At 41.8% G+C, this 17,557-nt stretch overlaps 1 protein-coding gene across 8 annotated transcripts; it reads right to left on the reverse strand.

The window, feature by feature from the left end:
* Positions 1-293: 293 nt before the first annotated feature.
* Positions 294-17,143, reverse strand: LOC121560584 (transcription factor GATA-3-like). 8 transcript variants are annotated; one of them, XM_045215571.1, is made up of 7 exons: positions 17,030-17,143; positions 10,779-11,133; positions 10,128-10,169; positions 8,781-9,314; positions 6,064-6,209; positions 3,944-4,069; positions 294-1,162 (listed from the first exon to the last, which is right to left on the reverse strand). In XM_045215571.1, the coding sequence occupies exons 2-7, from the start codon at positions 11,014-11,016 to the stop codon at positions 881-883; spliced, it is 1,368 nt and encodes a 455-aa protein (XP_045071506.1). In that variant the 5' UTR covers positions 11,017-11,133; positions 17,030-17,143; the 3' UTR covers positions 294-880. The 8 variants fall into 8 exon arrangements, with proteins under 8 accessions (XP_045071506.1, XP_045071508.1, XP_045071507.1 ...); XM_045215573.1 differs by lacking the exon at positions 17,030-17,143 and adding an exon at positions 15,996-16,013; XM_045215572.1 differs by lacking the exon at positions 17,030-17,143 and adding an exon at positions 11,287-11,607.
* Between the last annotated feature and the right edge of the window lie 414 nt (positions 17,144-17,557).

The following is a 17,557-nucleotide window of genomic DNA, read 5'->3' on the forward strand; positions in this document are numbered from 1 at the left end:
AGACCTATAGCACATCCAAAAAAGAGACGCCTGCAGTCAGAACAATAGACTCTCTACAAGCTTAATGCATCAAACACGTTTTCCAGCAGGCGAAAGTGAACTGTCCTTTTATCTGTTCTTTCCTTTCCTCATCCCTCTATCCAGGAAGCAGAGGCATCCTTCGTACCCTTCTGTCGTTAGCTGCCCATGGGCATTTTACTTAATTAAAAAGTCTTCATTAAATGTACTGTATTTCATACAATTTGTACAAATATATTCAAAGTTCATCTTCTCTCGTCTTCTCACGGCTCGGGGGGTCCTGTCATACAGGTGTGTGAAGTAGGGTGAGAAGGGGAGGGGGGGCATCATAAATTGGAGCTTTTATAATGATTGTTTATAATCTGGGGCATCATAAATGTAATAGCTTTTGTAATGATTGTTTATAATCTTTGCTTTTCCCATGAATAATGGCATTTTGCACACAAATGGGATTCCGGATTGGGGGTTATCAGCTGGGAGGACACAGTCAGTGAGTGGGTGAAGCTTCAGGATCTTTTCTCCCAGGTCGGAGAACAACAATGGTCTCCCCAGGAGTCAGAAAACCTCAGTCATTGAGTCAGTCTGCCAGGCTTTGAGTATCGCAGTAGATACACTTGATAAAGATGAAAAAAGATACAACTGAACAAAAGCAAGGACCCATAGAGCCTGTCTCCCTCACACCGAGGTCAGATCATAGGCGGCTTGGTGATGGAGCAGAGTGGTTGGTTATGGGTAGCAGAGATCAGTTTGGTTATCTTTCAGCTTGAGATTCAGGTAAGCTAAGAGAACTGAGGGTAAGAGGATGGGGGGGTTAATTGTTGATTGAGGGGTTTTGGGAGGTGGGTGGTACCATTGGGGTCTTCTAGCCCATGGCAGAGACCATACTGGAGTGGGGGTGGGGGGCGAAGGAGGAGGGGTGCATGGGCGTGGGGGTGGACAGCATGTGGCCGGAGTGTGAGAAGGGGGGGAAGGAGGACATGTGGCGGGACAGAGCGGCGGGGCTGAACGAGCTGCTCTTCTCCATCAGGCTCTTGGAGAAGTCGTCCATGCTGTCGTGGGACTTTTTGCTCTTCTTCGACTTGCTGGACATCTTCCTGTTCCTGGTCTGGATGCCCTCCTTCTTCATGGTGAGAGGTCGGTTGATCTGGGGGACAGACAGACACATGGGGTTAATGCACCAGGGTTAAAACAAGCAAGTTATTCAATACTATTATTTCATAGGTTAGTGACGTCAAGGAGTTACTTAAGTTGAAGGAGCAGAAAAAGTAATATGAGTCAGAGTTGAACTGAGCCAAAATATCAAAGCGCAGCGTTCATGCTTTTTGATGTACTTTGATGAAGCGAAAAAACGCTGACAAACAATGAAATTAAAATCCAAGCATTGAGCTCTCTTTATCACTCGTATCTTGTAAAGCGCATTTGAATTGTGTCAATGCATTTGCACCAACAAACAAAAAACAAACCAAAACAAACAAAATTGGAGAGGGGCGACACAAATACGTATCTAATTTCAAAAGAGGTCGAGCTCAGGGTTTGGGGGACACTGTGATATGTAATGGAGTCCCATTATAGAATAAATCTGTCTGTCCCATTGTTAGTGGTAGGGGGTAGGGGGAGAGTAGGGTGTGTGTGTGTGTGTGAGTGTCAGGGCGAGTCCGCGTTTGGCTGGATTTAAACGCTGATTCCCTTAAGCTGGGCTGGATCTTAGGCTACTGCCATGCCAGGGAGAGGGAGACAGAGGGAAAGACATAGAGAGATTTGGAAAGATGGAATGAGAGAGAGTGGGAAAGTGAGAGAAAGAGAGAAAGAGAGCCTGGCAGCCACCGTCCTAACCAGCCGACCAATGAGACACATGGCCATGACGACTGCCGTCGCCGGCCAAGTTCGCCTCTCTACCCTCCACCCTCCATCGCAGCCTTCTGCATAGGCATCTGCCGGCCAAAATGGCCCGAGCTGCCATATTCCTGCACAGGTTTTAGCTGGGAATGAGAGCCGGATGATGGAATTCCAGCTCAGGGCAGGATTATCAAGGAGAGGTGGATGAGGCCGGCTGCTTCCCTGATCTTTAGGACCGCTTCCCTGGGAAATGGGAAATGGGATTTCACCGCCTCACTTCTACCACTTCCTTTGAGAAATGATTGGCCTTTTTCGCTGACTATATTTTAGCACAGAGTGGCCCAGATGATTAACAAAGGGCAAAGAGCTATGGCCCCTGAGTGATGTGGTTTCACTGTCTCTATATGACGTAGGGTAAAAGCGAAGGGCTTCTCTGTTTCTAGCTGCTAGCTAGGCATTGAAATGCAGCGCGCCCAACTAAAGCTGGCCAGGCTTTAGTGCTCTTTGATGCTCAAATATATGCCATGCATCTCACGAACGAAGCCCTATGCCTCTGCCCATTGCATCAAACAAAACACAACACACTCAGAGCTTTACTCAGTGACCACCACAGAGCATTCAGTACATAACCTCATACCCACACCTATAGTAACCTGAAAACAACCACAACCCATATGCAATGGTCTCAGGTTGACCACACTGCAAACACCCTGACTCACACATCAGTGAACTTTGAGGAACATTATTTCAGATTGTCAAGGAGCAAAAAACTGATTTGGGTGTCAACACTGCCTGTCACATCTTTGTGGCAACTTTATTTTCACAAGCATCCAATAAATATGTCCATACACGTTTACTATAGCCTACAGCCAGTCTCAAAATGGAAAGGCTATCAAGGTCTCTGAGGTTAGCATTAGGTTGCTGTCACGTGCAGCCACTGTGGCCACTGTGCAGGTTAGGAGTCATTGTGCACGAGGGAAGAGAGGCTTCATATAATGTACCATGTAAAATGTGAGCAGGCCCCAACAGAAATCTGAATTGACCAAAACAAACACATTTTGCAATTAAGCCGAGGTCGGGTCAGTTCAAAAGATAATATGTAACTGGGAAATATTATTATTCTCTCTGATAACCTGAATAAAAATCGTTTTCTTCAGTCTTAAAGAATTTGCCAAAACCAACATAGGGAAATGATTTAACAGGGAGCACTTGCGTGACAAGCGAGGGAGTGTAGCGGGATAGGTTATACATTTCCCCTGCGCCAGGATAAGGGATACTCTATCAGATAAACTCTGGAGGGGGGGGAAATGGCGAGCTCTCTCATTTCAAGGTTGAATAGGCTATAAGTAAAATAATAATAATAATAATAATAATAATAATAATAATAATAATAATAATAATAATAATAATAATAATATTTGGTTTTGCTAGATAAATTACGCAGCAGCTCTCTATCTTGGCGCAGAGTGTGTGCGTGAGAGAGAGAGACAGCGAGAGACGAGAGAGAGAGAGAGAGAGAGAGAGAGAGAGAGAGAGAGAGAGAGAGAGAGAGAGAGAGAGATAACTGGTCCTGGGGGTCCTCAGATTGAGGAAGGGAAATGATGTGGTGAGGCAGTAACTAGCACGCCCCAAAACGAATCAGGCGGATTGGTGGTCAGAGGGGGACTCCAAGTCCCTGGCGCTGATGTAACCAAAAGGCCTGAAATAAGATCGGTCTGAAAATTAATCGAATTTTAATTAAGCTCTTCTTTAATATTCAAAAGCCAAGCTGCACGCACGGGGCTTAATTCGGCTCTCTCATATATTTTGATTCGTACATGTGACTGCGAATAAATCACATGAATTATATTTCTTATCGCTTGTGTCCCCACAATTCACATTGGGGACGATTGCGATAAATATTTCAAGAACTATAGAAAAAATATCTAAAATAAGCTTTGAATGTACAGAGAAAAAAAGATGGGAGGATAGAATAAATGAAAAGAAAGAAATAAAAGTGAGGAAGAAAAGAAAGGATATGAAAGACAACACATGCTTAGATAAGTTAGTAGATATCTTACTATAATGTAAAGGCTGTTGTTTTGCTTACATTGTGCAGTTTGTAGTATAGACCGCAAGCGTTACACACCGGGTCCCCGTTAGCGTTTCTTCGCCACAGTGTTGTCGTGCTCGTTTGACAGTTTGCACATGATGTTCCTGCCCGTCTTGCTGCAGACTGGAGAAAAATGAGATAAAAAACATGCATATCAGTCATAAGGCCATTTCCTAGGCTATCAAACCAAATGTTGCATTTATAATACTAGTATAATACATTACTATCATATAGCTTTCTGCAAAGCTCTGTCTATCCAACTTTTGGCAAATAGTTTTAAAATACAAAATTCCAAAACAGCGCTGCTTTGACTCGAGACTAAAAATAGCATCATGCGCACATGCCCTCTCAAGAGTAAATATTTACAGACGACATAAAAGCAGTGGCATGAAATGGGACCTATTAAATCTGATTAAATTTCCCCGTTAAAGCGACTAAGTGCTTAAGTAACAGTAAGACAGTGTCTGCTCCTTATGTTTAAATATGGAACTCAACAGTTTATACAAATAAACTACAATTAGTTTTAGGGTGAGAGCATGATGGCGGACAGAATCATGTATTTTTTTAACAAATCGCCATCCTCCCATGGGAAGACTAATATATGTTGAATCATCAATATGTGCATAGCAAGACCAAAACAATCATTATTCTGCTGTTTTTACATAGCTAATCTTGTTGAGCAGTCAAGGGGGTTTTCACAATATAAAATGGCTAATGGATAAAATGGACAAAGTGATTTGCTTGAGGATGAAGATGGTAAGCTTAAATATCGCCATATCGTCCACATTGACATACCATATAGGCTATTAGCCAATTATAGAAAAATAATTTTAAAAAATTAGGAGGAGCTAATGCCCTGATTTACATTCAAGATACGTTTCGATTTGCATGGGGAGAGGACTCTGCATTCCCATGGATTGAAACGCCTGCCTCAGACGCCAGTTAGCTGGCCGGCCTGACATTGATGTTATAATCTATAAAACCAATCGATAGACGAGATGACCGAATAAGACACAGTACCCGTTAACACCGAATGGGCTAAACAAAACGCACTACACTATCTTTCGGAGGGATTTCCAATTATCTACATCTGGTGGCCTAATAACCCATGTTCATTCGTGACTTAAATAATGTAATTGCTTTGCACACCAATCTTGAGTTCCATTAACGCGAAAATAAAGTGCTTGTGTACTGGAAAATGGAGCTCACTGTATCCATCTTCTGCCAGACTTCTTCTTCAGACTTCCATCTCTCTTTTCTCTTTTCCTTTTCTCCCTCTTTTCCCTCCCTCAGTATTTGAACATTCTGCAGCGATTCCCTGAGTTCTAAGAAGAACAATCTCGAGTCGTGACTCCTGCGTGCCCTGGGCCGCTCCTTGCGCTGATTTGGTCCCCCGGTCCCCTTCATGTTTAGACTGGGGAAGCGGGCTATGTTGTTAAAAGCGACTTATCTGCGCTGCTCAGATATCCGGCAGCTTTTTCCTGGGAAGTCGGGTTTTCACATTAGAGAGAGAAGGGGGGATGTAGGCCAGAGCAGAAACTGTCTGGCTGCTAAAAGAGCAGTCCACGCGAGGCGTCCCCTGCCTAGAAAGTTTTCCCCTTTATCTAACCATGCAGGGAGATAGGGGAACTGCTCTATAGAACTCAGCTTTCTGGTGTTAAAAAGTTTAGGGGGTTCCTTTCCAAATACTGCAGGGTGCATGGTAGCCGACATCTCTCATCTAAACCATATAAACGTCAAATTCTAAGTATGCCATTTACAGTATGTCAACTGCAGATATTATTCCTATGTGGGCAGTGAGGACTTGGATGGAATATTTTTCGATTTGCCTCAATGCAGAATAAGAGGAAGATATTTTCTCATATATTTTTTTCCTCTAAGAAATATCAAACAGTAGGGCAATTGAAGCGGGATAAAAAAAATAATTGATGAAGCAAATAATTTAAAAAAAAATCATAACAATAGTAATAATAAATCTGCAGTTTGCTATTACTGTATATCTAAAAGAATTCGAGACCTGCACTTGGCGAGTCAATTTCCTGCAGCTAACACTTCTTCCTGGGTAGAGAAAGAGAGAAAGACGGAAGTGTCATCAATACAAAGTGGCAGGGACATACCAGTCGTCGCTTGGGTTTGATGAGGGGCCGATTCTGCCCGTTCATCTTGTGATAGAGTCCGCAGGCGTTACACAAATAGTGACCAGTGCCATCCCGCCTCCAGAGCGGGGTCGACGTAGCTCCACAGTTAACGCACTCTCTACCTTCTGAAAGCAGAAACGATACACAACATGGAGAGAGCGCCGAGATCAGTTCGCCCCTTATAAACTAAACATAGCATCTCACATCTGAAACACTTGATCCCTCAGGTCAAGAGGGAGAAAGGTTGTTATAAACATCATAGAAAATGTCATCACACAAAATAATTAATTCTAATAGTAGCATAACATTCATATCACACAGTAATAATAAAACAAATAATACAAATACTACTGCTAGGCATACTACTACAACTACTACAACTACTACTACTACTACAAGGCATACTACTACTACTACTACTAATAATAATAATAATAATAGAGTGGGCCTTTAACAATGCATTGATTATTATATTATAATATTCAAAGTGAAAAAAAGCCCCGCCTCTATTAGGCTACAACTGACATCAACATTTGACCCTGGAGTTAGTAGGCCTATTCCAATTCATAGTGTTTCGAAAATTACCTCATACAATCTGTCTGACATCATACAAACATCTGACTATCAATTGAATAAAGCAGGTCTATCATGGTCGAATACTGTCACAATGTGGTCACACATCATTTAATCAAATACATAATATATGAATTCAAACTGATAGCCTATTTTTAGAAAAGGGCGTGCATAATCTATGGGCTCAATCATATATTTTTGTGATTAAAATGTGCCCTCTTCTTTCTCCCACACACACAAACTCTCATTTCACAGTGGTGTATAGTAATAATAATAATATGTTATTGTAAAATAGGCTAATTCATAAATATTTAGGCCTGTCTTTCCAAACCAACATTTGGGTTTGATTGGCACTTCTCTAGTGACACCGACAGTTTCATTAAGGGGGTCTACTGATCCATAGACCTATGTGGCCTCACCACTGAAACTGAAACAACCGAGCAGCGCGGCAGGATTATTTGAAAGCATAGACCCGTTTAGAGAGGAGGCCTTTGTTCCGCGCCGTGCCTTTACGCCTCTACTCACCCGCACATCCCCTTTTGACTGCAAAAACCGCTCCACTTCTTCAGAGACTGATATGCGTCACTTCTGGTTCTGCCTTGTTAGATGTGATAGACATTGCAGAGACCTCAGCAGACACCGAGGACGTTGAAAATCAATAGTGTTTTTAGAGACAGGACACTGGCTAACGCAGCTAAACAAATGTATCCACTCCACAATAGGCCTCTGAGAAATAGGCTACTACAGGTTTTTGTATTGCGCAAGGCGTGTTCCAGGTTTTATGAGACCACAGAGTCGACCTTTCTGCATGACTTCTTCTCAACTTCAGGTTTGCAATGTAGACACGTTCCATTATATGACCTCATTAATAGATAACCTCTTTAAGATTCATTTTGGAGGATGTATCTTTAAGCACATTACAGCACACACATTTATCCTCAAATTAAAATGATTGTTTTTGTAGTAGTAATAAGCGAATATTATTCAGCATTGAATAAGCCTGATGATATGCATCGACTAATCCACTGTTTTCTATATTTCTCCTAATGCTACATGGCACTGATATTAATCTCATTACAGTTAACTGGTTTCGAGCGGCGCCTGAATAATTTTTGTACTTGTATTACCCCCACTTGTTTGGATAATATTCCGCCTCGCCAGTCGTGCCCCTCTGCCACGGAGAGTGCTCATTCGTGATTACCCCCTCTCAATGCAGCCCCGCATCCGGACTCTATCAAAGTTATTACTGGCTCTGCGTAAACAATGCAACTGTCGCGTGCACCAGTCTGACAGTAATGGGATTATCTTAAACATATAAACTTGCGCGAGACAGCCATGCAGGCCGCCGTCACAGAGCTAGCCTTGTTCCTCTCTCGCTCTCTCCCTCTGTGAAAAATAGAACAACTGAAAACGGATCTGGTTTAGGGCTATACACAGAGCTTTAAAATATTCGGAAGTCAACTAAGGCTGTTTAATCATTCACTGGACTTAATTCCTTTGCTTTGGAAAGTGGAAAACCGTTCAATCTCATGTGGGCAAATGCGCTTTGAATGATTTAATTCGCTTTCTATTCTAAGCAATGTGTTCTGACAAATCAGGGTGCTGATTGAATGCGATTAAACATGTTTGTACAGCCTAATAACATATAGAAACGTTATAACGTCCCCAATTAAAATTGTTACTCAGTCAAATTGGATTATCCATGCAAGATTTTTCCTACAAGATTCATTTATTATTATTTAGAATGTATTATTATTGTTATTATTATTATTATTATTATTATTATTATTATTGTTATTGCTATTATTATTCATTTGTATTATTATTACCACCACGTGCTTTCCTTGGCACTGCTATTGTATTTTTCCCTCAAACGAATCTTGTGCATGAGTCCCTTTGAGACACATTTGACTTTCTATGGGCCTGCAAGGACTGGAGAAATGCCTTGGCTGTCACTCAAAGCTACATGGCATGCCAATAACCCAAAATAAGAGTTTTTTTGTGTGGAGATCGAAAAAAGGTCCTTATTCTGAAACGGGTACATTGGGATTACACCTGGATATCATCAATACCATATATTCTAAGGTGAAATCAAATGGTAATATAATAAAATGCACGCCTACCTGAACATGACCTTGTTTTTGGTCTTGTTTTGGAACCATAACTAGAAGATGACCCACCTATCAGGCTACTTGGTGGGAAGAGGCCTGGGCCGTATTCGGGGACATAGGATGGGTATGTGGCGATGGGGTGATGATGGTGGGCGGAGGATTGCGCTCCGATTGATGCCATGCTCCGGCTGTGAGACTCCAGTTTCATGCTCTCGGCCAGGGACACCTGGTACTTTATGCACTCTTTTTCCTCCTGTTGGCGACTGTTGCTGCTTGAGCCCGGAGTGGAGATGCCTGGGTCCGGGGACACGTCTTTCGGAGGAGTGGGGGGAAAGGTGAAGAGGTGCGGGCTGGAGTGGCCCCCGGACAGGGAGGAGGAGGACGCCGGGGGGTAGACGGAGAGACCTGCCGGGGAACCGTGGTGCAGTGAGCTCTTTTGGAAAGGACTCAGGTTCCACGGGGAAGTACTGTGGTGCTGCATTGCTTTGCTTCCGTCCAGCCACGGCAGAGAGCCGTGCAGTAGAGAGGGGCGACACACCTGACTACCTGTAATAGAAAATAGGATGATAGAACGGTGTCAGTATTTTTCTCGGTGAAGAAAATTACAATAGGCCTACATTCAATTAGACTACTCTCACGATTTGATCACTTTCCCTTATGATCATTTTGTTGACTTTAAACAACAATATCTCACATGTATGCTGGTTTAAGTCTTGACTTTTGACACAATGTAGGCCTAGGCCTGCTATGACAATGACACAATTAATATCAATTTATATTTAAATTAAAGGTGCACCTCAGTCACTGTCAATTAAAAACGTTTGGTCACTCTTCCTTTTGAAACAAAACATTATAAATAGGACAAGGTCTTGTTCGTTTGATATTTATATGTGTGTATTCAGATGTGCTTTACTAGTGGAGAAACTGAAACTACAATGACTTAGACTTTCGATTATTTTCAGCCTATAATTCCATCATGGTAAAAATAAAAAACATATGCAATTTTAGTAAAACACCACCCATGATTTCTCTTCGGGGACATAAGATAAAACTGCACACCAGGCCTACACAACTGACAACACATGCTCTGACCCAAATTGTCCCTCTTGACTCCAGCCTACTTTATTTTCTTTGTCTTGCCGAAACCCATGGCCTGAATGACAGTGTCAGAGCAGCAGTGTGAGTAGCACGCCTGTCTCAGTGCAGAGGGTGTTTTAGCATAGGAAGCCTCGTTACAGAAACCGGGTCATGATTCACTATTCCGTTCAGGAAGTCATGTCAATAAATTAAACCAATTGCACTTCCGCAGTTATTTTCTCTCCAAGAATATCTATAATTAAATTATAACTCATAGTTTACCTGCCATAAAATGTACACGGTTGTGTGGTGAAGTATGATAGTCTGAAATGACAAAATATATATCATGGGGCCTTTGCAAATTCTCTCTGCACGTAGGTCTACACATTCATTCGTTTGGTAACATATTTGAATTTATGCATGATATAAACATACATGTCATATTTGACAATAGTAACATGCTGTTAATCTGTAATACATGTTAATGTATTTGATTTAAACATATGTCATTGATTTCAAATTGCTTGACTTATAGTGACCACCTTCCCTTCTTACATCTGATTTTACTGTGCTAAAATGGCACTGAACATGAAACAGTGTGGTCTTACTCACTGTTATAACAAATACCTATACTCACAACTGCAAAGATATGAAACCAAAGCTACACCACCAGAGAGGTAAGCCACACATAACAGAGGACTGCATGGTTTCATATGGCGCTCGCATTTTTAAATTAGCCGGATCAGCTGAGTCTAAAACCTATTAGACAAATACTTCGGTTAAGACATTTTAAAAATGGACAACCATCTGAAGACGAATTATTCTTATGTTAGCTCTATCCGAGTTAAATATGACCATGCCACATAGAAATAAGAGATCGATGTCTCTAATTCAATAGTAGCCTAAAACGATGCGTAATGAAGCAGTACTTACTATGTGGAGGAGGTGGGTACCTCTGGACGGCTCGGACTGAGTTCCCATAGTATGGAGATACGTGGTTGCCCTGTGAGTCGATATTAAACAGTACATCCACATCGTCGGCGAGGGGATACTGCGAGGGGTCCATGTACGAGTGACCGAGGCCCGGGTGGTGGGAACCGGGATGCTGTTCGTTTAGCACCGATGGGTGGTGATGGCTCATCCATCGGGGTTGGTCCGCGGATACTTCCATAGCTTTTTAGCAAACGTTCATACACACCGGAGTGAACCGATAAGTCAAGTAAGAAAAAAAATCTGTCCGAATTCCTGCTTTGTTTAATCCACAGTTTTCTTCGTTACCTTCGTTCACCTGGAGATGAAAAATAAAAATGTCTTTAAAAATATATTGTTCCCCCTATGTTGATGTTATTTTCAGTCTATTCAAATGCGATTATTTGGCAGGGATTCACATTAATGTGAATTTGCCCGGGTAATAAATATAATAAACTTCTTCAAAACATACATTCAAAAAATAATGTTTCACTTGAATGTTGTCATAAATAGATCCAAGGTCGTATCCAGTCCCACTCAAAAGTTCCTCAACTTTTCCCTGACAAAGTTTCTATATTATTAAGCCGATTCAACAAGTTGTAGAGGTATATGTTTAGACGCAGCCTTGTTTGCAGTAGGTGGCTTAGTGCAAACTGACTAGCACCGAACTCGCAGATCAAATCTCTGTTTGTGCGCAGCGGCAACCCTCTCCACTTACTTCGCTTCTCTCTCTCTCTCTCTCTCGCTCTCCCTCTTGCTCTCTCACCCACTCTCTCTAGCTCTCTCTGAACTCTCTCGGTCCCAGTGTGTGTATGTCTCTCTCTCTCTCGCTCTCTCTCTCTCTTTTTTTTTTTTTTACAGTGAAGGCATTCTTTCAGGATGGCGCCAGGCAGCTCAATGCTTGCAGACAGCTGTGGCGCGACGCAACTTAAGGAGGGTCTGTCAGTGTCATCAGTGGGGGAGGGGCCTGCCCTGCTCGCCCTAATTGAATATAGTGGGCCAGGAGAGATGACCAAGAACTGCTGCAAGGATTTTTCTTTCACAGACCCTGCAAGTGTCTCAACAACAGTAAATACATGTAATTTCATATTCAGATAATTTTTCTTGAAAGCAAATACCGGTACACAAACGCCTTCATGCCCATCATACACAATGTATTGTGCATTATAACTCAATTACAACCCATAATGAAGTGGGTCTTTTTTCCATAACAAAATATGGACATCTTATATGCACATCTCAATTAGACTTCATGAAAAACAACACATCAATTTAATTATATTATATTATTTTATTCTAAAGTAGGCTGCTTTTTAATGCAGTATCTGTATCAATGAATCCTGCTGGCCACAATAATATTTCCGGGCTTGTCATGAAAAATATATATAAATAGAAAGAGACAGCACGTGAAGCCTGTTGCTCAATAACGAGGGACCAGTGGCAGCCTGGTAGGTTGTGGGACGCCCATTTTCTTAAAATTGTGACAGTGCGTCCTCTCGCGGTGACAGACGCGTTATTATAATGGAAGGCTACGACTTAACTCCCCAAATTGGGCTGATTTCCTCGCTTCACAGAGCAGGGGCGGGCGAGGACGCCAGAGTTGCTGAATTGCAGTCTGGAAAACACTCCACTGCATTACTGCCTGGCTCCTCAGCTGACTTTAACAGACTAAGAGAGAGAGTATTCTCCCAGAGTATTAGACTGCTTGTCTCTACCCCAACACAGAGATAGACAAGTAGCAAATGCCCTGACATGTCATTATTAATTCAAAAAGACTGCATTAAATGTAACTTGATGCAGCTCATTTTTTTTACATTACCAAGTCATATATTCGTTCTATAGTGTATGATCTTGAATTGACTAATTAAATATATTTATCTTGACACCATAGCCCAGATCATCTAATAATTCCATATGCCAATGTCAGGTATGCATGCTGCATTGTACTCTTGCATTGTTCCACTTGATTGCACAGTAATAGGTGGGAGGGTGGGCTGCCCCGTGGGGAGGTATTTTGTATCTAATTCCCAGTTTGGCTACCCCATACTCTCCGATTGGCAGTATGTCATTGTAGAATAGGGGGCTGTTCTTTTTGGTGCTGCGCAATGCACTGACACCGGCAGCCTCCGCGACGCCACTGGACGTGACGTCACCTCCAGAGTAAACAGCCAGGAAATGAACCCTCTCAGCGAGCAGAGCAGAGCGCGCAGGCTGTTCTGGAGAGGAAATGCGCGCCTCCTTTTCCAGTGAGTAAAAGTATCATTATTTAATAGCACAATTCTATAACCAGGTATGCTGGGCGTTCATTACGCATTAAAATTATTAAGAAATTGTATGGTGAGTTGTATGCAAGCAGACATTACAACGGGAGAAAATGCAGATTTTATTAATAGCCTTGCATTCGCATATAAATCGATATAATATCATTTTCCAAATGGCACTATCACCAATGCAAACTGGCACGAACGAAAATGATATATGAAATGCTTTTTTTTCAGGGTCTCCATGGGAGCACTTGATATTCAGAGCATGGCCACAACAATAACTGCCACATCCATCTTATGCAATGAGGTAGGCCTATTTTACAGAATAGGGTAGCTACATATGTGATATTCGTAGATGGCCTTTTAGTCTTTTGTAGGTTGTGCATTTTACCAAGGCCGTTCTCAGTCGGGTGCACCGGGTTAATGTGTGAGAAACAGAAATATTGCTGATTTGGCGAAGCACGCTTTTTTTCCTCTCAGAGAGCATGTCTCACTCAAGCGAACCTGAGACTGAACCTGGATGGAAACTGCTGTACGGCCTCACATCGAACAATCTCACCGGCATTGTCGAGCTGTCAACGGACTCGTGTAATTATCCTCTTGAAAAGTATCGCGCTCCATTATCCACCAAGTAGGCTATGCGTTATAGGTGCTCCGAGGCAACACATTACAGTAAAAGTAATGCTTACAGAGTGGGACACGGAACCTCTCTCAAGACGTGAATTCCCCAAGCTTCAGTGTCAAAAGAGAACGAAACGTGAGAGCTTATTCTTTTAGCGTGGAATACAAAACTGGTCCCCTTTAAAAGTTGTCATTTGTAATCCCCACCACTGTCACAACAGAAGGGGGGCCATGTGTGTGTGTGTGTGTGTGTGTGTGTGTGCGTGTCTGTGCGTGCGTGCGTGATAAAATAACCAAAACAAACCAAATAAAAAGCAGATGTCTACTACACTGCATCTGATTCATAAATGTTGGTGGTAGTATGGTGGCTGGTAGTTTTGCCTGGTGGCAGGCACAGCAGAAGATTGGGGAGATAATTTGTGAGTGATCATGTCAGGGAACGCTGATTAAAATCAGGAGACATCACACATTTAACCGAGGGTGAGAATTTAAGACACCGCCGGATTATTTCATTTTCAGAGTGAGATGAACTTTTTAGATAGCATAGCTTTGTTAACAGTGTCCACATTTTGCCTCCTATAGGCTAATTGTAATTATGACAAATGTATTTCCCAGGGTTGTAATTATTAGGTAGTAGTCATAGTCTAATAATATTAAGAATTATTATTATTATTATAATAAACAATAATAGTAGTAATAATAATTATAATAATCATAATAACACTACTACTATAGGCTACTACTAGGCCTACACTACTACTGCTACTACTACTACTACTACTACTACTACTACTACTACTGCTACTACTACTACTACTACTACCACTACTACTACTACTACTACTACTACTACTACTACTACTACTACTACTACTACTACTACTACTAATAATAATAATAATAATAATAATAATATTGATAATACCATATAGGCTATTCAAATAATTACTATCAATTGTATCTATTACATTTTTTTATATTTTTGGTTGATCATATGTGTGTCCAACCATTGCAGCATCATCATTAAAACAGGGAGATAAGCCACATTCTAAAGCAAGCTTCCCTGACGCTCATGCGCTGTAACCCAGTTCTGGGGCAGATGAAAAACCGGGAAGGCCCAGAAATACCATTTAATTAAAGTGCCGGCATCTGGTTTAGGAGACTTTTGATGGGTTTAGGTTTTACAGTTTCATTCTAATGTAGCAGGTAAAGCTGTCCAAACAGCCGCGAGGCGCGGATCCAGGGTGAACCAGAGGACATGGCATCGGGCAGCGGGCAGAGCGCGGCACTCTCTCTACGCGCTGGAGCTACTTCACTCCAGTCAGGAATACATTATTATTATCTTGATGAAGACTGAGGAAAATTTTAAAAAAGCGAGGGAGAGAGAAACGCCTGTGTTACAGGATAATGTAAATGTAATAAACGAACAACTATTTATTATTAATAATAATAATAACAATAATAATAACAATGCTTTTGATATAGGGTTAAATAGAGAACTAATTACACCGAAGACAGGCATTTTCAAATCATTCAAAATGATATCATGCATGCCATGATTTGAAACCTCGAGTTGGGGCGTGTGGCATATAGCCTAGAAATATAGGCTACAGGTAAAGATGGCTAATGCCACAATATTCTCTGATCTTTTCAAGAACAACATTTCTTCTTGTACTCAATTAACAATGTGAACCAGCTCAGATTCTTAGAACCAAAACGAGGGCGTGAAATTCTTCTCGGTGTGAATGAAACTCGAAAAATGAGGTGTATTTCTTAGAATGATTCAAATTTGGACATTTTACCTCGAGTACAGATTATGTTTTCGGTAATGCTTTAACCTGAATAACAAGAAAAACAGATGAAGGTACTCTGTCAATTGAGTGAGAGGGAGCTTATCCATGTGATCGCTGTTCACCTCCTCTCTCTTAACGGCCGCATCCCCAGGCCCACACCGCCTCCATTTGGATGCTACTGTTTCGGTTCCTCTGCTTTAAGACACCATCTCTCAAATGTAGTGCTCTGGGGGCGTATTTTACAAAAAATTCCATTGACAGTTGTTGCATTTATTCACCCCTTTTTACATAACACATAACACAGTGTTAGGGGTAATTAGCATACAGATCAAACTAGTCTAAATAAATCGTTGATAGTCCGCCAAGTAGCTAACATCATTTGTCAACTTCATAAACACACAAAGAACTTCGACATAAGCCACACTCAATGTGCTGCCCATCTCTGTCGTGGCCTGATTTGGAGATTGGAGGCAGATTGTATCCTTATATAAAAGGTAACCCACCTCGTGATTATGTGAGTGGCCAGCCTCCCTATCTCCAAAACACAGCTGTTGGGGAAGCATTCAGCATAAATCAATAGAACAGCGCGCGATTTCCCAGCCCGTTCTGTTCTCTGCATGCAAATAACCGCTCGAGTTCTGCCCATGATAGCGCGACTGTGATGCCCTTAATATCGTATCCTATTCATTCTATGTAACAGCTCCTCTCCAAATCAAGCCATATCGACCACAGACGCGATGGAAAAGGGGGGAAAGCAGCCTCAGAAAATCCAACTCCTTTCTTTTATGACCTATTGGCGAGGTAATCAGATCAATTTCATGGGTTAAGGGATCTGCCTGCCACCAACTCAGGTGGTAATAGCTCATTAAAATCCTTCATATTCTGTATTTCGGGAGACGTGATGTAGGTAAAATACTCTCAGAATATAGTGCGTTTACAGAAATAAATTCCAAAGCGATTTGAAAACGTTGACGCAGTGAAAAACGAAAAAGGAACGATTTATTAAAACGATTATGGAAGACCACCAATAGCCTATATACGGTATGTATTTTTTTATTTTCGAAAATGACTTTAGACTGAATATACCCCAGCCTAATGCCAGTCACAAACGCAGCCAAACACATATAGGCTACAGTAAAAACATAAAGAGACAACAATGGCGTCTCGTGTGTATCTTTTTAACCACATTTCTGTTTGACAGACATGCAGAAAAGCTACACACATGTTGAGAGAATTGAGCTGTTTAACCGGTCTCGGCAATTGACTAAACAAAAAGCATGTGTGTGCCTTTTTTCTCTCCTAAAGATGCACTACAAAAACGCTATTTTCGAAAATCTACATTTTTAAAGCCATGGAACAAACTTGCTCATCAATTCATTTCTTGACACACGCCTGACTGGACAGAACACACAGAGGGAGGCTGGAAGAGACCACTATGTACCTTTAAGAGCTATACTTTGTGTTCTTCGCTAAAGGACAGACAGACAGAAAGACAGACAGACAGACTTGCTTTATAGAAATCTAAATATTTACTGACCTGTGGAATAGAGGTTCGTGGTCGTTTTTTTTCTTTTTCTGATCGGCTGCAGATGTGAGGAAAGAGTGACATGGAGATCGAAGCGCCGATGGCATTTAGAGAGAGAGCTGCGCAGCGGAAAAAACCGAGGCGCGCGCGCCCTCAGCCCAGAGTCACTCACACACACACACACACGCACACACACTCCTACAGGCCAACCAAAGCATCTGTACATTCAGATCAGAGCTCTTCCGGGTCGGTGTAGTCTACGGAGGAAAAACATAGTTAGTCAAACCGAATGCCCCTAGACCCCTATTAGGACATTTTGTCACTTTATCAGGTCAGAGAGTTGGACTGCTGTTTATGGCGCATGTAGCTGCTGTAGTATTTGGTCGGCTCGTATTTGTAGCATCCGTAACACTGTAAAGTAGCCTATAGCTTAGCCTTGTAGCTAACTAATAATGGGATGGTATAGTGCATGGGCGTTAGAAATCACGTAGCACGGCATGCATTATATTGCTTAGTATTTCTATCTGTGTCTAGTTTGAT

The sequence above is a fragment of the Coregonus clupeaformis genome, unplaced genomic scaffold, assembly GCF_020615455.1.
Source record: "Coregonus clupeaformis isolate EN_2021a unplaced genomic scaffold, ASM2061545v1 scaf0474, whole genome shotgun sequence".
Taxonomy (NCBI): domain Eukaryota; kingdom Metazoa; phylum Chordata; class Actinopteri; order Salmoniformes; family Salmonidae; genus Coregonus; species Coregonus clupeaformis.

Excerpts from the sequence above, each read along its gene's own strand:
- LOC121560584 (XM_045215571.1), bottom strand. The coding sequence starts at position 11,016 with ATGGAAGTATCCGCGGACCAACCCCGATGGATGAGCCATCACCACCCA. Across the intron at positions 4,070-6,063 it reads TCAAACCCAAGCGACGACTG|TCTGCAGCAAGACGGGCAGG; the intron begins GTATGTCCCTGC and ends ATTTTTCTCCAG. Across the intron at positions 1,163-3,943 it reads TATACTACAAACTGCACAAT|ATCAACCGACCTCTCACCAT; the intron begins GTAAGCAAAACA and ends TCTGTCCCCCAG.